General features: G+C 47.1%; 1 protein-coding gene across 2 annotated transcripts in view; it reads left to right on the forward strand.

The window, feature by feature from the left end:
- The window catches only part of SAMD4A (sterile alpha motif domain containing 4A), a 112,927-nt gene that overhangs the window by 42,223 nt on the left and 48,777 nt on the right, over positions 1-21,927 (forward strand). For both annotated transcript variants that reach the window (XM_033164952.1, XM_033164868.1), the window contains exon 2: positions 19,953-20,474. In XM_033164952.1, the coding sequence (XP_033020843.1) occupies positions 19,953-20,474 (522 nt within the window). The remainder of the gene's footprint in view (positions 1-19,952; positions 20,475-21,927) is intronic.

Here is a 21,927-nt window from a genome sequence, read left to right on the forward strand (position 1 = left end):
TAAGGATGGATATGTTTGATCTTTTTGCAGTCCATGGGACTCTCAAGAGTTTCCTCCAGCACCACAATTCAAAAGCATCAATTCTTCAGTGATCAGTCTTCTTTATGGTCCATCTCTCACTTCCATACATCACTACTGGGAAAACCATAGCTTTAACTATATGGACCTTTGTCGGCAAGGTGATGTCTCTGCTTTTTAAGATGCTGTCTAGGTTTGTCATTGCTTTTCTCCCAAGAAGCAGACGTCTTTTAATTTCGTGACTGCTGTCACCATCTGCAGTGATCATGGAGCCCAAATCACTTACCAACTAGTAACCACAGCAGCGATAAATCCATCTTCCGTTTTTCAAATTATGCACGAATGAAGGGGAGAAAGAGGGGGGCGGGCCGGATGCTCTTTTTCCCCCACAGAGGAAAGAGAACCTGCGATCTACTACCGTCATCCAGGGGTCGACCTGTCAATCGCGGTCGACCGGTTGGACATCCCTGCCCTATACAAATGCCCAATGCATAACTGGTTCATTTCTGTTGCCTGGTTCCAGCTCATTTAGTCATAGGTGGCAGGCATCTAATATCAAGACTGTAGAAGGCTTCTTTTAACAGCACTTTTGGGTGGCACTTGCCAAATGATTTATATTATTTATTTCTGTAAGCTTTCAGTAAAAGCAGAACACTTCGGGCTTACCTCCATCAGAGACTCGTGTTCGACAGGAAGCAGATTCCCAGCTAACTGTCTGAACACCCGGAGAGCCAACTGCCAGTCAGAGTAGACAGTACTGAGCTACATGGACCATTGGTCTGATCCTGTATTAGGCAGCTTCACTTATTAGATACGTGACAGATAGGAACCTGTGTGCATTTTCTCCAAGGAATTGTTTGCTTTTGAGTCTTGTAAAGTTCTGCATTCTTGGAGCCAGCCTTCCACAACCTGATACTCTCTGGATGTTGTGGACCACACAACTCCCATCAGCTCCTGCTTAGGACAGCTTTGTCGGCCGGTACTGATAGGAGTTGTAGGTCCAACAGGAGAACACCAGGTTGACAACTGATTCACACGCCTCCAGCAAAAATTAAAACGAAATACGGTGGCTTCCTCCTTCAGGTTCCCCCAAAACAAAGGTTTTGAGTTGTCTTCTGCGAAGGCTTCACTCCCAGCCAAACTGACAATTTCCCCGTCTCTCACAGAAGCTGGCCTGCAAATATTCTGACAGCTGCGCTTTCCAGTTTGGGACGTTTCTGAATGTTCTGTGCCATTCCTCCAGTTTGGGCTGGTTTTTTTGGGTTTTTTTTTCCAGGGGCTCCACTGCCACAAGTGATGCAGTTGTTGTAAGCTTGCTTTCTGAGAATCGCAAGCCCTAGTGAAGTATTAAATGGTAGAAACAGAGCCGGTAGTTACAAAGGAGCTGGTGTGCCCCGGTTTATTCCTGGCTCTTGGTGAGACCGCAAGTATATTTTTAGAAACGCAGTCATATGTTTGCTATAACTGGCGTGTGTCTGTACTTTTTCTCCCATCTACTCAAGAGGGTTGTGGCCTCCTTTACTAGATAGCCGTTCTTATGGATCGTTTTGCTAATGTATTTAAAACGTCAGTTCTTGGAGGCTGCCCCATAAAGGGATATGACATCCCCGGGTTGTTGTTTTTTCAATGAGCCAATTAAAAAAGATGAACCACCCAACTGCTAAAAACGGCAACGGCCGCATCACTTTCGGTTAATATTTAGCACAGTGCTGCCACGATTATGATTTGAATTTCTATCCCCTCCTTCTTCCCAAACGTTCCCAGGGAACCAAACGCTGAAACAGCAGAGCAACGCCATTAAAAATAAACTTTTTTAAAAAAAGCAAGTGCAGTGATTTAAAAACATTTTAAATCGTTAAGAACGTTAAAAACCTGTTATATAACCTCACTGCTAATACCGTATTTTCAAGGTTGCCCGGAACAGTATCTTTCAGCCATCAATTGCTGCTTTTAAACTCCTTCTGAAAAGTAGTAATGAGAAAGAAAGGTCCATCTCATTATTGGGAAGGCCGTCCACAAACACAGAACCACCACCACCCAGAGGCCAGAATTGTATGTTCATTAGGTGCAAAGCCCTCATCCTCTGACCAAAGGTACCATCTATTGGAATTTCCTTCTGGTTGCAATCTACAGAAACATCTTGTAAAGCTGGAGAAGATGTTGTATTCCTTCCGGTTGTTTGTAAATTATTCTGCAACCGCTACAGGTTGCAGAATCCATTTGGAGTTCCCAAGCCTAGGATATTATATTGATGCCTTGACTTTCAGACATTGTGTTGTATCCCGCGCTGCTCTTCAGCTCTTGTAAAAGTCTTCTGCGTGCTCAGTGAAACTTCCCTCTCCTCTTTCCTTAAAACCCCCTTCGCATTCTTGATCAAGAGGGGCTGGGGGGGCACTCCAGAGCAGATTTGCGGGGAGGAAGCCTTGTTGCATGAGTGGAACTGTGCTCGTTCATCTCTGGATAGAGTCGTTTGATATTTCTCAGAAAACCCGGGCACAGAATGTGGCACTGAATTATGGCATCGCAAAGAGTTGGGGAGGGTCTTGGAGGCATCTGGTTGATCGCGGTGAGGGTTTGCCAAACGCACCTTCCTCTTAGCACGTTTCTCCCGTTTGTCCTGAGTTCGAGCATCTTCAAAGTCCATAACACCTTTGGTAAAAGCTGTTCCCCAGTTGGAGCTCTCGCAGGCCAGTGTTTCCCAGCTGTTGGTGTTTATTCTACATTCTTTTTAGATTTGCCTTGAGAATCTTTAAACCTCTTTTGTTGACCACCGGCATTACGCTTTCCATTTTTAAGTTTGGAATAGAGTACAATGGACTCTCTAGTTATGTACCGCTCTGGATACGTAACTTTCGGGTGATGAACGCGGCAAACCCGGAAGTGTATACCTCTGCCTATGGACTTTGCAGGTTGCGGATGGACCCCCAGAACTAATTTAATTCGTATCCAGAGGGTCTGGATAATCAGGCATCCGAACAACATGACCTCTTGCGCAATGAAAGGTCACCAGCCTCCAGTTAACATAATAAGTATCATCAAAATTTTATTATTTATGCCCCACCCATTTGGCTGGGTTTCCCCAGCCACCCAGTTAAGTACCTCCAGTATAGAAGAGCCTTTCCCACTATCTAACCCAGGGATCTTCTTGGTAGAAAAGCAGCGACAAACCTAGACAGCATCTTAAAAAGCAAAGACATCACCTTGCCGACAAAGGTCCGTATAGTTAAAGCTATGGTTTTCCCAGTAGTGATGTACGGAAGTGAGAGCTGGACCATAAAGAAGGCTGATCGTCGAAGAATTGATGCTTTTGAATTATGGTGCTGGAGGAGACTCTTGAGAGTCCCATGGACTGCAATAAGATCAAACCTATCCATTCTTAAAGAAATCAGCCCTGAGTGCTCACAGGAAGGACAGATCCTGACGCTGAGGCTCCAGTAATTTGGCCACCTCATGAAAAGAGAAGACTCCCTAGAAAAGACCCTGATGTTGGGAAAGATGGAGGGCACAAGGAGAAGGGGACGACAGAGGACAAGATGGTTGGACAGTGTTCTCGAAGTTACTAACATGAGTTTGGCCAAACTGTGGGAGGCAGTGAAGGATAGGCGTGCCTGGCGTGCTCTGGTCCATGGGGTCACGAAGAGTCGGACACGACTGAACGACTGAACAACAACAACAAACCCAGGGATGGGGAATCTCAGGTTCACCTCCCTGTCCCCTCCCAAACCACACCCCTCCCAGCATGGAAGTACGTGTGGATCCGGAACTGGCCTCCGCAGTCACTTCCGGACTCACTGTTAAAACCGTGTTCATGGAAGACAATCTTACTCGGCTACAAGTGATCGCCAAAGAAGAAGAAGAAGCTTTGTGCATGCGCACAAACACACACACCCAAAATATGTTTTTTTCCTGGCTATAATGGATGCTTGTATGGATGGAAAAGAGAGAGGGGCGCTAGCCGTGTTAGAAACTCAGATATATGAGCTATAATCGCCAAATGGCACCTTAAACGGTCGCCCAGGGCCATCTTTAGCATATACGCTGCCGGGGTGCAAAGATCGACCCGAACCCCCCCCCAAATTTAGTGGGGGGGGACTCAAAGTTGTTGAGCTTTTTTGGGAGGGGGGATGCCAAAGTTGTTGGGAAGGAAAATTACTCACCTGTAACAACATGCAGCGGAAATAACTGCTTTTGTTTCCTGACTCATCGGGAATATTTGTCGCTACGGAATAACAGAGTGGCGGGGGGGGGACTTTTGCTCCATTGCTTTTCACTGCCGCCGATCAAGAGGGACCGGTATCCGGTGGGTATACATTTGGCGCCCCCCAGAATATATTGGGCACCCAGCACAATTCGCCGCCCGGGTGCCCCGCACCCCCAGGTAAAGATGGCCCTGCAGTCATCACAACAGAACGTCCAGGCACCATCCCCCCCCCCGGTGTAATTTTTTTGCTGCTGCTTTCATTTCATTTTATTTTAAAGGGGGGGAATCTCAAAGTGGTTTAAAATGCATGAAAACATCAAATAAAACAGACCAGAAGAAAACAGATTCAAGCTTCAAGGGAAATATTTCAGGTCCTTTTCTAAGTGACATTTTGCTTTCCCCGTATTTATTCACCTAAATTTATAGAGATGCACTCTAAGAAGCCAGTGGGGTGTAGTGGTTTGAGGCCCGGATTAGTGACTGGGAGATCAGGGTTCAAATCCCTACCTTGGAGTCAATCACAACCTCTTAGCCTACCTCACAGGGTCGTCGTAGGGATTAACTGAGGAGGGGGATGAACCACGTACTCCTTGGAGGAAAAAGTGGGAGATAATTGCAACAAATAGGCTCTTCTGCTTAAGAAAGCTGGAGGGGCCAGCCATGCGGAGATGTCCGTCACCAACCTGGCCTCCAGAGATCTCCCAAGTGGTTGCAATTGGACCCGCACCAATCGCAAAATGCGCCTGGGGAATTTCTGACACTGGATGTGAGTGTGTGCCCACTGTACGAAAGGTCAAATTCGCATTCACCACTTTGCCTCTGGCCATGCCTGTCAGGGCCATGTGGCCCCTGGAACGTTGCGCAGAAGAGAATTTGGCCCTTGCCATTTCCGCTCATATTGAATCTTGACTTGCGCTCTGTCTTTCCCCTGTCTCCCACCGGGTGCAGAATTCCCAGCTCCCCTCCCTGCGGTGTTTCCATGGCTGAAAAACAAAGCAAGAAAAAGCTGTAACAGAACAAGATTTACTGTTAGAGAGAGAGAGAGAGAGAGAGAGAGAGAGAGAGAGAGAGAGGAGTTTTCCTCCTCTTAAGTGGTAAAACACACGCACACATACAAATCTCGCAAGATTGAGGCTGGTAACAATTTAAAAACCCGAAGGCTGCTGCATTCCCTTCAGAGAACGGAGCCTTTGCAGAAAAGCAGCTAGCTATTGCAAGCAGAACATGTCAATAAGTGCAGCATAAAACAGATTGTAGCTGCGCACCCACTGATGGGAAATCGTTCATTAATCACTTGAGAATAACTCATATTCCAAAAACAGCTGCCTTACGCAGGAGTCTCTAGATGCCCTCGTCACATAGATGGCTCTGTAATGTTTGCTTGGGAATAAGGCGCAGGATAAAACAAAAGTCTTGCTTTTTATTGTTCAGTTGTTTAGTCGTGTCCGACTCTTCGTGACCCCATGGACCAGAGCGCGCCAGGCACGCCTATCCTTCACTGCCTCTCGCAGTTTGGCCAAACTCATGTTAGTAGCTTCGAGAACACTGTCCAACCATCTCATCCTCTGTCGTCCCCTTCTCCTTGTGCCCTCCATCTTTCCCAACATCAGGGAGTCTTCTCTTCTCATGAGGTGGCCAAAGTACTGGAGCCTCAACTTCAGGATTTGTCCTTCCGGTGAGCACTCAGGGCTAATTTCCTTCAGAATGAATAGGTTTGATCTCCTTGCAGTCCATGGGACTCTCAAGAGTCTCCTCCAGCACCATAATTCAAAAGCATCAATTCTTCGGTGATCAGCCTTCTTTATGGTCCAGCTCTCACTTCTGTACATTACTACTGGGAAAACCATAGCTTTAATTATACGGACCTTTGTCGGCAAGGTGATGTCTCTGCTTTTTAAGATGCTGTCTAGGTTTGTCATTGCTTTCCTCCCAAGAAGCAGGCGTCTTAATTTCGTGACTGCTGTCGCCATCTGCAGTGATCATGGAGCCCAAGAAAGTAAAATCTCTCACTGCCTCCATTTCTTCCCCTTCTATTTGCCAGGAGGTGATGGGACCAGTGGCTATGATCTTAGTTTTTTTGATGTTGAGCTTCAGACCATATTTTGTAGTCTTGCTACATCCTCTTAATAGCAGCGAGTTTCTAAATTGGTATTTCTACCGGCTGCTTTTAACTCAGGGCAGGGGAGAAGCATCTATTTCTTGGGAATATCACGCTGGAGCTGAGGCAGCAAAAGACATGTTTTGTTCTTTTAGCCCCACAAACTGTGTCCCGCTGATTAACTCCCAACAAATTTGTCCAGCTAGCTAGCCATTATTCCTTCAGAAACCGGGGTTTCCCAGAACCTATCTCTATTGTTCTATTTCCCAAGCAAATAACCATTCCCCTGAAGCAGTGTTTCCTAAACTCGGGTCTTGGACTACAACTCCCATCATCCCTAGCTAGCAGGACCGGTGGTCAGGGATGATGGGCATTGTAGTCCCAAAACAGCTGGAGACCCCTGTTCGGGAAACCGTGGTTTAGAGAAAATTGCCTCCTTGCACTGCTTCTATGTTTCATGAAGGCATCTGATAGGCTGCTACAGGATGATGGACAGCAGGACCTTTGGTCTGGTCCAACCAGGCTCCCTCATGTGACTGCAGGATTGTTGTGAATAATGGGGCAAACCTGCCCCCCCCCCGGTGAACCACCCTAATTTCCTTGGAGGAAACAAGGTGGATACCCTGGGGGGGGAAGCAAATATCCCCTTGCACCTCCTTGGAACTTGCATATCCCACCCTCAACTTAAACGCAAAGTATTTAAAACAAAATAAAAATTTAAAAAAAATTCCTTTCAGTAGCACCTTAGAGACCAACTAAGTTTGTTCTTGGTATGAGCTTTCGTGTGCATGCACACTTCTTCAGATACGAAATGCATGCACACGAAAGCTCATACCAAGAACAAACTTAGTTGGTCTCTAAGGTGCTACTGGAAGGAATTATTATTATTATTATTATTATTATTATTATTATTATTATTATTATTATTTTGTTTTGGCTATGGCAGACCAACACGGCTACCTACCTGCAAAGTATTTATAAGTTAACCCAGAGGGGCAACTGTATAAGCCTGGGAATTGCAACGGAGTCCTGGACGTTCCACGATGTGATTGGCAGCTCAGAGCTTCTGCAGGCATCATGCGGCTATTTTTATATTCAACTCCTGACGCCTCGGGTTCAAAGAGTCACTGCCGGGTTTAGCCCGTCTGCTGCGCCGTTTTGGACGTTTTGCCAGGTGGCTCCGCCGTGAAACGAAAAGCAATCGTTTGGTGGCGGAGGGCAAGAGTCTCTCTTCTGAAATGGCAAATGGTGGGAAGGCTGTTTGTTAATTGCCAGACGCAGAAAGCAAGGGCAGCAGCTTCTAAAGCCAACTCAGACGGGGAGCTAAGATTTCACCTCCAATATGTACACTGTCTGCCAACCCCCCCACTGCCATGTTCCCACGGAGGCATAGATGTACACCTAGCGGTGCTTAAGCAATATTTTCGCATATGGTATCAGATGCATTAGCAGTAGGTGTGTGGGGCACTCTTAGTATGTTTGGGGAAGACCTAAGCTAGGAACGGGCGAATCTACCAAGTTCAGTTTTTCTCACTTTCTCGTTTCCCCAAAATACGGGTGCCACATAATATACATGATATCCATTCCACACTTGCCTGGCGCTGCTAATGCCAAGGTTGCGGGTTCGATCCCTGTATGGGACAGCTGCGTATTCCTGGGGTTGGACTGGATGATCTCCAGGGTCTCCCTCCCAACCCTACAATCCTCTGATTCTATAAGAACACATAGTAATGGCCAAGGGCTGCAAGAATTCATTTTGCCCAGAGTTTACTCCAGGAAAGTACTCCTGCGGGATAACCTTACTCAGTTTGGGAGATTGCTATGCGAGCAACAGTTATAGCTCAGGCACTGTGCCTTGTGTAGTTCACCTGCGCTTTTCCACCCAGAGTTTTGAAAAGCTCTTTTCAGAAATCCAGGCCAGGTGATGCAGCTCAGATGCCAGCCTCCACTCATCTTCTTAGCATTTAAACTGTAGCTGCATTGTTGTTGTTTAGTCGGTTAGTCGTGTCCGACTTTTGGTGACCCCATGGGCCAGAGCACGCCAGGCACTCCTGTCTTCCACTGCCTCCCACAGTTTGATCAGACTCATGCCAGTCGCTTCGAGAACACGGTCCAACCATCTCATCCTCTGTCGTCCCCTTCTCCTTGTGCCCTCCATCTTTCCCAACATCAGGGTCTTTTCCAGGGAGTCTTCTCTTCTCATGAGGTGGCCAAAGGATTGGAGCCTCAACTTCAGGATCTGTCCTTCTAGTGAGCACTCAGGGCTGATTTCTTTAAGGATGGATATGTTTGATCTTCTTGCAGTCCATGGGACTCTCCAGAGTCTCCTCCAGCACCATAATTCAAAAGCATCAATTCTTCGGCGATCAGCCTTCTTTATGGTCCAGCTCTCACTTCCATACATGGATACTCCTTCATGGATCACACTGCCTTGTCGTGGCGAAGGGGCTTGAATAACTCCAAGAAGCCATGAGCTGTGCTGTGCAGGGTCACCCAAGACGGACTGGTCATAGCAGAGAGTTTACACTAAATGTGATCCACCTGGAGAAGGAACTGGCACAAGGAGAAGGGGATGACAGAGGATGAGATGGTTGGACAGTGTCTTCGAAGCGACTGGCATGAGTTTGGCCAAACTGCGGGAGGCAGTGGAGGATAGGGGTGCCTCTGGTCCATTGGGTCACAAAGAGTTGACACGACTGAACGAGTGAACAACAACAAAATTCTGCCTTAGTCAGACCCCACCTGGAATACTGTGTCCAGTTCTGGGCACCACAGTTTAAGAAGGATACTGACAAGCTGGAAGGTGTTTAGGGGAAGGCAGCCCAGATGACCAAGGGTCTGGAAACCAAGCCTTATGAGGAACGGTTGAGCGAGTTGGGGATGCTTAGCTCTGCTCTAACCACAACTCCCCAGTGTCTCCCCACCTCGGTATGAAAACAAGCAACCTGGAAATGCCAGCGTTGATCTCCGGCATGCCGCAAACCCTCCATCCTTCTGCCGAGGAAGACTTCTGGCTGTTCAAAATGGGGGCAGAGAGAGATGCAGCCCAGGGGAGAGGCAGAGAGGAAATTCGGATGTCCTAAGCCTTGCTTCCGTGTTCCCTTCCAAGAGTCTCTTGCGCTCTCCTTCCTTTCCTTTCCTTTCCTTTCCTTTTTAAATTTCCAGTTGGCCATGGAGATTGCAGCCGGTGGTGTTCCATTTGGCCGGCCGCCTTTCCAGTCTGGCTCCTGCGCTGCAATGATTTCACCCTCTTCTCCCACCCGCCCCCTCTTCCTTAAATGTGGAAGTCATCACGCTTTGCGTCATATGGCAGGGGACCCAGGCACATTTTTATTGGCCTCCATGAGTCATTGTTGCCTGTCCAGCTTCTGTGTCAGTCGCTTGGAATTTGTGTTTGATCGTTTCCCCCTCTGCTCTGTTTGTTCTGGCTTTATTCTCCCCCCCCCTTTTTGTCAATGACACTTCTTTGCTTTGCCCATTTATCTCTTAGTGTGGTTTCCAGTCCTCCTCCTCCTCCTCTTTTGGTCCCAAGAGAAAAATGAGACCAAAGGCAAATTCAGGGTTTAGGGTTAGGGATGGGAGAATCAAACTGTTTCCGGTCTGAGCCAATGTGTTCATTCATAAATCTGTTCCAGCCTTCACCAACCTGTTGCCGCGGCTGTATGGGAATTGTAGTTCAAAACATCTGGAGGGTGCCAGCCACAGCTGCAGGGGAGTTGTAGTTCAAAACATCTGGAGGGGCCAGCCGCGGCTGCAGGGCAGTTGTAGTTCAAAACATCTGGAGGGTGCCAGCCGCGGCTGCAGGGTAGTTGTAGTTCAAAACATCTGGAGGGGAGTTGTAGTTCAAAACATCTGGAGGGTGCCAGCCGCGGCTGCAGTGGAGTTGTAGTTCAAAACATCTGGAGGGTGCCAGCCGCGGCTGCAGGGGAGTTGTAGTTCAAAACATCTGGAGGGTGCCAGCCATGGCTGTATAAGAGTTATAGTTCAAAACACCTGGAGGATTCCAGGTTGCCGAAGGCTTGTATTTTTTGTCCCATTCCCGCAAGTCGCTGTGATTTATTTACTTCACAAATGGAAATTTGCTTTATATTTTTCACGATTAAAAACCATTTTGCGTATTTTACATATTCATGTACATATAAGTACACTTTTGGGGTTTGAAAACTCTGTGGCGAAATTCAGCGTGAAGCAGAAGGGGCGCTGCGACCTGTGCATTAGCCCGAGAAAAGGGCAAATCAAGCCAGTTTGCTGAAAAATCTGGATTGAATGGAATCCTCAAATATTCCTAATTAGGATTAAAAGTTTCACACACACACACACACCATCAATTACATTTCCATCCTTTTAATTGGAGAGACCACCTTCACACAAACCCATATTTGAGGTGTGTTTGTGTTGGGGAGAGTATCCAGGAAGCTTTGACAGTCTCCCCGCCCCCAGGTGATACATTCAGGTGACAATGCTTTCATTCAGGTACAGATGCAGCCCCTCTGCCCAGGTTTCTGGGGAGGGCTGAAATCCTGGTGATACCTTATTTTAGCTTCTACGGCCTATTTTATTTGTGATAGTTATAAATCTTACAAGATGTCGTTCCGTTTATTTTGCTCTAAGTTTCTATCAGTGTTAATTGCTTGCCACTCTGGAAACGTCTGGCGGACGAATGAATGATTGAACGGTAAGGCATATTAGCTCCCCACAAGCAAATCAGAATGAATGCTGGACGAACGTACATCGTATTTTAATATTTTGCTGGAGGCCGCCCAGAGTGTCTGGGGAAACCTAGCCAGATGGGAGGGGTATAAATTATCCATCTATCTATCTACAGGTGAAACTCGAAAAATTAGAATATCGTGGAGAGGTTCATTTCTTCCAGTAATTCAAATTAGAAGGTGAAACTAATATATGAGATAGACTCACGACATTCAAAGTGAGATATGTCAAGCCTTTATTTGTTACGATTGTGATGGTTATGGCGTACAGCTGATGAGAACCCCAAATTAACAATTTCAACTTTGGGGTTTTCATCAGCTGAACGCCATAATCATCACAATTATAACAAGCAAAGGCTTGACATACCTCGCTTTGCATGTCATGAGTCTATCTCATATATTAAACTCCAGTAGCTAATGAAAACAATTGCTTACATAAATGGACTTTTCCACGATATTCTAATTTTTCAAGTTTCACCTGTATCTATCTATCTATCTATCTATTTATCTATCCATCCGCCCTGTGGAACTCACTCACATCAGAGATAAATAACTATATAAGTTTCAGGAGACATCTGAAGGCAGCCCTGTATAGGGAGGGTTTTTAATTATTGGTGATTTATTATGTTTTTATATATGTTGCAAGCTGCCCAGAGAGGCTGGGGCCACCCAGTCAGATGGGCGGGGTGCAAATAATAAAATTAGCACCCTCGTTAAATAGATCAGAACAAATGCTTAATATAGAGACCCGATGCAACCTAATCTCTGCCTCCGCTTTCTGCAAGCAATTCAGGGTGAATGCTCAGTAAACAGAGCAGCCCGAGGGTTAAAAACACCCAAATCTGCTTGGAATCGGAACTAGACCAGATAAATAAATAGATCTGCGAAGTGTTCTTTACAATTCTATCCGGAGAGTTTTTCTTCCCCCTAATTTGTTGGATGGACCTGAAATAACAGAGTGCATCTCCGGTCATTGCTAAATCATAAGAACATGAGGAAAGTCTGCTGGATCAGGCCATTGGCCCACCTTGTCTAGCATCCTGTTCTCACAGTGGCCGACCAGATGCTTATGCGGGAGACTCTGAAAGCTGACTATGGGGAAGCCATTGCTCCAGAGCGCCACCTGCAGCATGGACAGGCATGGGACAGAAAACTCCTCGCGTTCCGCTTGGCAGGGGCGGAAAAGGGACGGAGTGAAAGCGTGTGCCGTCTAAATTTAGACTGGTGTTATTACAGGTCACAAGAGAGCCAGCTTGGAGCTCAAGCCTTGTGGCCGGTCACACGCGGAACCTGCAAAAATAAAATTGGGAAACGGGGGGCGGGGGGGGGGAGAAGACTGGCGGTCACATGACAGTGTCACATGGAAGCATCACATGAGGAGAAGGCTTGCGCAAGGGACGATCCGTTTTGTTTTCAGTTTGGTCGAGAGCACTAAAATAGTTTGTGCGCCCCGCTTTGACAAAACAAAGCGAAAAGCAATGCGTCGCTTTAGCGCAAGGGTAGGCAACCGAAGGCCCGTGGGCTGGATGCGGCCCAATCGCCTTCTCAATCCGGCCCGCGGACAGTCCGGGAATCAGCGTGTTTTAACATGAGTAGAATGTGTCCTTTTGTTTTGTTACGGAAAAAAATCCCAGGTGTGGAACTGCCCAGCCACCTGGCCCTTAGGGATAGGCCCACTGGTTTCTGCGGAGTTAAATAAAAGAAGTCCAGCCACTGGAGCAAGGACAAGACAGGGTTTATTGCGCAATAGGTTACAGTCAAAACTGCACACCCAGAGCAGTGTTACAAGAACTTTTTAAAACCCCTATCATATCCCAGAATACAGTTTGAAAACATCATTACTACATCATCACTACATCACGAAAGGGAAGGGTTATACATGATTTACATATAGGAAAAACAGGAAAGACAAGATTAGCATATGGGGGAAACAGAGCAATATCAGGGAGATAGCCCTGAGAAGTGTGAATGGGTGTTAAGTACTGGCAAGGATACCTTGAGCACTTATCTGGGAGAGAACAATGGGATTCTGGTTGAGGGATATTAGCCTGAAGCACCCAGAGATTACCTGCTGAGGCATTTCCCTGTGTACGTGGTCTCTCGCCTACTGGATCATGGCAGAGAGATGGGTCCCCTTAAGGGCATCACTCCACACCCCAAATGAGTTTACTCAGGAGGAGACTTTGCTTAGGTGACCCCCCCCCCCATAATTTCTGTAACAGTTTAAAATGCATCTCTGGGTTATTTGTGGGGCCTGCCTGGTGTTTTTAACATGAGTAGATTGTGTGCTTCGTTCATTCCCCCACCCAAAAAAAATATATAGACTGGCCCGCAACACATGGTTTGAGGGACCGTGGACTGGCCCACGGCTGAAAAAGGTTGCTGACCCCTGCTTTAGTGTTTCCTTCCTTGCAGCACCTCACCGTCACCACCACCACCACTATCAAAATTCTAGCTGCTGTTGTGGCATACATGAATACAGTTCTATCACATTTTGGGATTATTTCCTATATAATTTTTGAATGCTTTCCAATTTTTCTCTATTGTCTGGCTCACCAGACCAGAGAGCAGCTGTTGGCATGATGGCAAAGCTGTCATTTCTTGGGACCGGGTGCAAATGGTCCTTCCCCATGCATCACACCAGGTCAGGCCATTTGCCCATCCAGTAAGTAAACAAGCAAACCACTGTATTGCAAAATGTGAGTCAGCAATATCAAAATCAACACGATGACCAGAAACAAATACAATATGAAAATCTTTATGGAATGATTCAAAACATCCAAACTAACAAACTGAAGTCTCTGAAAGTCCTTAAATGAATCACGGTGCCAGACTTTACCCGGCGGAGAACAAGATGTGAACAAGCAAATGTCCAATTCTTATGTCCAACTCTGAACAGTGTTTCCGGATAACAGCTACTGTTTCGTTGAATTCTTCATCAGCGAATTAGTTCAACACTCGTTAGTAGAAAGATATGTAATTTCTTCATAAACTGAAAATAAAATTTTCAAACGATGACCTGCACATGCATAACAACAACTTCAAATAGCGTAGAAATTATAAACTGTAATATAAAGAAGTTACATACCCAATCTTTATTTGAATAGATATAATATACATGAAAATGAAAAATACTCTGGAACAGTGCTCGTGCAATTATGTAGTCACTGCTACTAACAACATTTTTTGAAAAAATATACCCTATATAGCCAACCCCAGGTGATACTATTTGCCCATCCAGCCTGGTGTTGCCTGCTCTGGCCAACAGTCGCTCTCTGGGAACTCAGTCAGAGAGACTTCTTCCCACTCTCTCACACACACCAATCCTTTTAAGTGGAGATGCCAGGATTTGAACCTGGGACCTTCTGAGTGCCAAACATGGGCTGGCTCTGCCCGTGACGTAGAGCCCCCTTACATCATGCTCCCGGCTTGGAGTGGGAGCCTCTGGTCTGGGTGCAGCACTTTGCAATATCTGAGACATGCATGGCATTTCAGTGAGTGGCTTGCTTCCTATGCCAGCCTTCAGTACTTCCCCTTCTCATGTGCATCATATAGTCCACCTGTCTCTCACCGCCTTTTTAAGTGGCAACACATTCATCCTTCACCTTAATCCTGCCCTGCTCCAAATTCACAAGCATTTTCAAAAAGAGCTGCAGAATCTGTGGGAAATTGAAGTCAAACATAACTATGCATGAGTGCTAGTTAGCTCATGAAGGGGTTAAGATGATAGAGCTGTGTTCCTAGACTCGGGTCACCTCTACTCTATTCGATGAGTGAAGAAGTGAAGCCTTCTCTTCCTGTTCCCTCTCTTTCCATGTCATGCAACTGACCAAGGAAGGTGGGTCTAAGCTTTGCTCCAAGTTTAGAGTACATGTTTGAAGCTCTCTCTCTGTATTTTCTACCCAAGAGTATTCCGCTTGTGTTCTCCTTGCTGCTGCTTCAATCAATGCATGAACCCAACCTTTGGAATGTTTTGTAAGTAAAGCATTTCAAACTTACTTAACAGTGTGTGATCTGTTCATTGCAAGAGAGGTAGAAAGAGAGGAGCACTGTTTGCAAGTGGATTAAACGGGACAAAAGAGTTTAACAACCAATATTCCTAAGGCTATACTGCTGCTATTGGGAGCTTTCTCCTGCTGTAAAGTGTGCAAAGCCTGCATTTTGAATCCAGACAACCAGCCAGTTCTTTCATTATTTACCCAGCACATGTGGGTCACAGGGATTCATATTTTCCTCCTGCAAAATCTGCTCATCATGGCTAGTGATGTAGCCCTTTCCTCCATGACTGTGTGATGCGTGATTACAGGCACAGCCAATAAGGGACCCTCTGCTGTCATCTTTTACCCAGTTCAGATTGAGCTGTGTCAAAAGTCTGCAGGGTTATTCTTAGCTCCAGTATAGAAACTTCTCTGTGTGCCTTGGAAAGCAAGGATGGTGTCTTCGCATCCCCTCCACTAGCCCTGAGATGTTGCACAATTTACTCTCCGGTTAGGATGGCTAAAAAAGGCATCCTGGAGAGATGCTGCCGATTTATCTCTAGACGGACCATCGGTCTGACTCCCTCTTCATTTTTGTTGACTTCTCTTCAACAGGATTTGAAGATGAGCGACCGAGATGGTTTAGTTTGCTGGGGCTATGTTTTCCAGAAACTGTATGTGTGTTATTTCCCCCTTTTCTCCCTTAAACTGCCCCTTCTTAGACTACCATCGCCTTCCAGCCTTCCCCAACCTGGTGCCCTTCCAGATGTGTTGGGACCGCACCTCCGAAACTGAAAACAAGAGCGTAATAGAACAGCAATTTTAAGACCGGTCTAGTAACAAGCAGAGCTCTTAAATGCACCTCGGTAACGCTGCGTAGGAATAAGACCTCATTTGCCGCTGCGTTATTCTTGGATTCCTAGGGCTGTGTTTTCCTTCTTCATTTTTACCAAAATAATCCTTTGTTGTTGTTGTTCAGTCGTTCAGTCGTGTCCGACTCTTCATGACCCCATGAACCAGAGCACACCAGGCATGCCTGTTTTTCACTGCCTCCCGCAGTTTGGCCAAACTCATGCCAGTCGCTTCGAGAACACTGTCCAACCATCTCATCCTCTGCCGTCCCCTTCTCCTTGTGCCCTCCATCTTTCCCAACATCAGGGTCTTTTCCAGGGAGTCTTCTCTTCTCATGAGGTGGCCAAAGTACTGGAGCCTCAACTTCAGGATCTGTCCTTCCACTCAGGGCTGATTTCTTTAAGGATGGATAGGTTTGATCCTCTTGCAGTCCATGGGACTCTCAAGAGTCTCCTCCAGCACCAGAATTCAAAAGCATCAATTCTTCGGCGATCAGCCTTCTTTATGGTCCAGCTCTCACTTCTGTACATTACTACTGGGAAAACCATAGCTTTAACTATACGGACCTTTGTCTGCAAGGTGATGTCTCTGCTTTTTAAGATGCTGTCTAGGTTTGTCATTGCTTTCCTCCCAAGAAGCAGGCGTCTTTTAATAATCCTAGTGGTCTTTAATTATACTCCTGGCTCCTTGTTATAAATTGATGTCTTGTTTACAAATGGTAAAAAAGAAGAAGAAATCACTGGGGGGGGGATTTGCTCATTGATTCTCCCACCCGCCAGATTTCTTTGCATTGCTCATTTACATTCTTACGAAAGCGCCTCAGAGCCTCCTCCTTCCTGTGAAACTTCCAACTCTCAAGGCAGTGGTGGCGGCGTTTTGGTTATTTTGGAGCATCTGGCTCCAAGAGATCGTCCCACCGATATGGGGTGTCTTTTGATCAGTGTTCCCCAAATGTTCAGTACCTGGAGCACACCCGCTTTCCTGAATTTTAGTTCTGCATTCAAAGAGAGAGAGAGAGCTTGATAACATTGCTAAGCTACTCTTTCACAGAGTGGTTCAACAATCAGCCCCAGTTCACCAGGAACTCTGAGAGTTGCAGCTCTGTGACGGGAAACGGGGGTGTCCTAACAGCTCTCTGCACCCTTAGCAAACTACAGCTCCCAGAATACTCTGGGGGAAGAAGCCATGACTGTTTAAAGTGGTTTCATGGTGCTTTTAAATGTATGGTATTAATGTGGCTTTACTCAGGGAGCAAGCTGATATTGTGGCTTTACACTGTGGTTCCCTTGGTCAGAGTGGCTTCAGCTTGTGTCTTGCACCTGAGTGTGAAAGCGTCTGGTTGTGAACACACTCATAGCCGTGCTTACAGAAAACAATGTTCAGCTTATGCCATAACCTGCACCCACTCTGCCTATAAGTGATTTGTGTAGATCTGAAGAAGTGTCCATGCACACGAAAGCTCGTACCAAGAACAAACTTAGTTGGTCTCTAAGGTGCTACTGGAAGGATTTTATTTTTTTACTATGGCAGACCAACACGGCTACCTACCTGTAATCGTGTAGATCACTTAAGTGCTGGAATTTTGCTGACCCTGTTGAGATGCTTGGACGTAAAAGCCGAAGGTGTCGAGAATATACAGCTGACAGGAATTGCCTTTATATCGAGAGGAAATATCTGCTGGGCTTCCACCAGAACTGTATGTGAAGTCTGCCGAAAGCACAGTGACCAACCGGCTGCTGTTCAGGTAGATCACCTGCACCAAACAGGGTCAAAGGTCAGGTGAGATGGAAGTTGGGCTCCATCAGCATCTGGTGGGCACCAGGTTGGGAAAGAGTACGATGAATGGTAAAGTTCAGGTTAGTATCTGTGGGCATCCGAGGCTTCTGAGATGCAGCTGATTAGTGGAGAGGAATCTCAGAAGTTTCGCCATTGGCCTGAAAGCCGAGATCCATCCCTGAGCCTTGACTTGACTGGGCCAAGTGAGAGAAAGGAGGTGTTGAGAAATGAGTGAATATATTATTGTAAGAGGGGCTTGGTGTGGATGGCCCTTGTGGTCTCTTCCAACTCTATGATTCTATCTTCTGGAGTGGTCAAGGCTGCAGGTAACATTGCATTTTGAAGTGTGCCTCCAGCTTTAATCTAGAAAGCACCATTCTCAAGTATCAAAAACCTAAGAAGTCCTAAATCAGTGTGGTTTCCAACGTGAGCAGTAACACCCCCTGGGGGGCAGTGGGATCACCTGGGGGGGAGGAGGTGCCAAGAGGCAAGGGGGCTGCAGGGGTAGGTAGGTGCAAAGAGCTATTAGACCTTGAAAAGCTGGTATCACTGGATCATCAAGTTCATCGGTTTTGTTGAATTAATTAAACTACATGGCCTTAATTGGATTTTGAATAAACGCGCCGTTGCTGTTAATTGTGCTTATATCTTCCTGGGTGGGCCATGCAAACAGCTGTTTATGAATAATGCTTTTTTCTAGGGCAGGGGGGGCACTGACGTGAGTTTACGGGACCAAGGGAGCGGTGCCCCAAAAGAAGAGAAGGTTAAGGGGTGATATGATAGCCCTGTTCAAATATATCAAAGGATGTCATATAGAGGAGGGTGAAAGGTTGTTTTCTGCTGCTCCAGAGAAGCGGACACGGGGCAATGGATTCAAACTACAAGAAAGAAGATTCCACCTAAACATTAGGAAGAACTTCCTGACAGTAAGAGCTGTAGGACAGTGGAATTTGCTACCAAGGAGTGTGGTGGAGTCTCCTTCTTTGGAGGTCTTTAAGCGGAGGCTTGACAGCCATCTGTCAGGAATGCTTTGATGGTGTTTCCTGCTTGGCAAGGGGTTGGACTGGATGGCCCTTGGAGTCTCTTCCAACTCTAGGATTCTATGATTCTATGAAATTCAGGAACCACTGTCTGAAAGGCTTCTTGAACACTACGCGTGTGTGTGTGTGTGTGTATTAGATCTGATTAGAAACTACCCTGAACTGTCCAGTTGGATTTCCAGCTGGTGGTGTTTTGTGCGGGTGGGGTGGGGGGGATTGTCGGCCATGAAACACAAGGAGAGAGCTCTGTGTATTTCAGGCATGCGTGTGATGTCGGAGGCGGTTCTATGACCGCCATAGGGCTGTGTGGGTTTGGGCGATCTGAGCACAAATGTGCCTCTTGGACCGAGATGTTTGTCATTCTTTTTCTCCTACACGGCTTTCCGCTTCCTTCGTTCCTTCCTTCCTTCTGCAGCAGCTCCTGCCTTTCTGCCCCCACTTTTATCTGTAAACCTGCCATAACCCACACGCGGAGACATTTGGCTCTCTCTGTGTCAGCTTTCCAAGTGGAATTTGCACAATGTTAGGATATGGGATGTGGGTGGCGCTGTGGTCTAAACCTCAGAGCGTAGGGCTTGCCGATCAGAAGGTCGGCGGTTCGAATCCCCGTGTAACAGGTAAGTATTTGTTTTCTTCCCCTGGTTCACAAATGATCAGTACAGGTCTGTGTGAATCAGTGACCCTCGCATATCTTTCCTGACTGTATCTTCTGCCGGTGGCAACAGGGCAGCTGACACAGGTGTGATTTCTTTATTTTATTCGTTGTTTTTATTTTACTTATTAATTTTGCATACTCTCCTATGCCCGTAGATCTCGGGCCGGTCCGCAGCACAAAACTGCAACATAAAAAACGCAGAATACGTAATAAAAAAACCAAAAACAACCCAATAATCCCCCTTCCCATAACATATTATTTCTATTTATTAAAATTTTATGTCCTCTATTAAATTTCTTTAGTCTTCCTGATTGCAATAACAGGCTGAGAAAATCGGCGCATGGCGTCTTTTCCCCGCCTGGGTGTTCTGTGTGACTCAGAAGTCTGCACACTTCCAGCAGAGAGATCAAGTCACCTGTTCGGTTTGGTTTCGCACTCCCTTTTCTTCTTCTTCTTCTTCTTCTTCTTCTTCTTCTTCTTCTTCTTCTTCTTCTTCTTCTTCGTGGGAGGAGGGGGGGGGAACCAGACTGCGTCGTTCCTTGTTCTCCGTGGATCGGCCTCGCAAAAGCCGCCTGAATCTCGGGCAGTTTGCTGATTTCACAACTCTCTTTCTCCCGCCCCAACAGGAATCATTAACCAGTGGCAGCAGGAATCGAAGGACAAAGTGATTTCCCTCTTGCTGACGCACCTGCCTCTGCTGAAGCCGGGGAACATCGAGGCGAAGGTGGAGTACATGAAGCTCCTCCCCAAAATCCTGGCTCACTCCATCGAGCACAACCAGCACATAGAGGAGAGCAGGCAGCTCCTGTCTTACGCCCTGATCCACCCCGCCACGTCCCTGGAGGACAGGAGCGCCCTGGCGATGTGGCTTAACCACCTGGAGGACCGCACATCGCTGGGCACCTACGGGAGCCAGAGCAGGGGCCGGTCCGACTCGGTCGATTACGGGCCGTCGCACTACTATCACCAAAGACAGAACTCGGACGATAAGCTCAACGGGTGGCAGAGCTCGCGGGACTCCGGCATCTGCGTCAGCGCCTCCAGCTGGCAGGATAAGAACCTGGGCTGCGAAAACGGCCACCTCCCTCTCTATTCCTCCTCTTCCGTCCCCGCAACCATCAACACGATCGGAACGGGCACGGGCACAAGTAAGTCGCGGCTGGCGGTCTCCGGGGGGGGGCGCGGGAGGGCTCTTTCCTTTTCCCCCACCCGGTAGCACCGCACCGAGCAAACTTGAAGAAAACAGCGTATAACTCGAGGGGAAAGAAGCCATGCCTAAATTAGGGCCAGGGATGGTTGAGAACAGAGTCAGGTTCAGTTAGGCAGCCAGAGGAGTGTCACAGCTACGCAGCCAATCAGAGCACGTGCTGCCTCTGTCAAGCATCCCTGGTTGCTAAGCAACCCCTCCACCACCTCCCCTTGGCTACGAGCACTGTATTAACCCTTCGAGTTACAAGCCGAATGATCCCTGCTGCGGCCCTTCCGGCAGGTTTGCATATCCTGCCCCACTTCCTATTCCTAAATAAATATTGTTATTCGAAGGTTTTCAAAACATGGCAACAGCCAGGGTAACAAACATCCGTTAGGGTTCCAAGCCAGGAAAGAGGGAGTGGAATTGTGTAGGTCTCCTGGGTTGCACCGAGTTGCTGCAAAGATCTAAACGCAGCAGCGACTTCTCCTGGAGAAGCCTAGTTGAAATACGTGAGAGTTGTCTGAGGACTCCAGGGTGCGCATTCATTTCAGTGGGGATGCGGGTGGCGCTGTGGTCTAAAACCACTGAGCCTCTGGGGCTTGCCGATCAGAAGGTCAGCAGTTCAAATCCCCTGTTGCTCTTGCCCAGCTCTTGCCAACATAGCAGTTCAAAAGCACGCCAGTGCAAGTAGATAAATAGGTACTGCTCTGGCGGGAAGGTAAACAGCATTTCCATGCGTTCTGGCACTCATCACAGTGTCCCGTTGTGCCAGAAGCGGTTTAGTCCTTCTGGCCACATGACCCGGAAAGCTGTCTGTGGACAAACAACGTCTCCCTCAGCCTGAAAAGCGAGATGAGCACCGCAACCCCATAGTCGCCTTTGACTGGACTTAACCGTCCAGGGGTCTTTTGCCTTTACCTTTTACCTACCCAATGGTTAGGCATGGGAGCTGGCGTTCAACAACAATCAGAGACCCACAGCTGCCCCACTCCTTATTTAAATTAATACTGTTTGTGCTGCTTCCAGAGGAGTAGCCATGTCTGTCGACTGCAACAAAAACAAAGGAATATTGTTCATTGTGGTGTATATTTCCAATCCAGTGGCTTTTTGTTTTGTTGTTTGCATGGCATAATCATAGAATCATAGAGTTGGGAGGGACTCCAAAGGGTCATCTAGTCCAACCTCCTGCCATGCAGGAATCTCGGCTAAAGCATCCATGACAGATGGCCTTCCAACTTCAGCTTAAAAACCTCCCAGGAAGGAGAGTCCACAACCTCCCGAGCGGGACCGTCCCACTGTCGAGCAGCTCTTACTGTCAGAACGTTCTTCCTGCTGTTTAGTTTGAACCTCCTTTCTTGCAACTTTATAATGAATGAATAAATTTCATAGAATCGCAGGATTTCAGTTAG

This window comes from Lacerta agilis, chromosome 1 (genome assembly GCF_009819535.1).
Source record: "Lacerta agilis isolate rLacAgi1 chromosome 1, rLacAgi1.pri, whole genome shotgun sequence".
NCBI classification, from domain to species: domain Eukaryota; kingdom Metazoa; phylum Chordata; class Lepidosauria; order Squamata; family Lacertidae; genus Lacerta; species Lacerta agilis.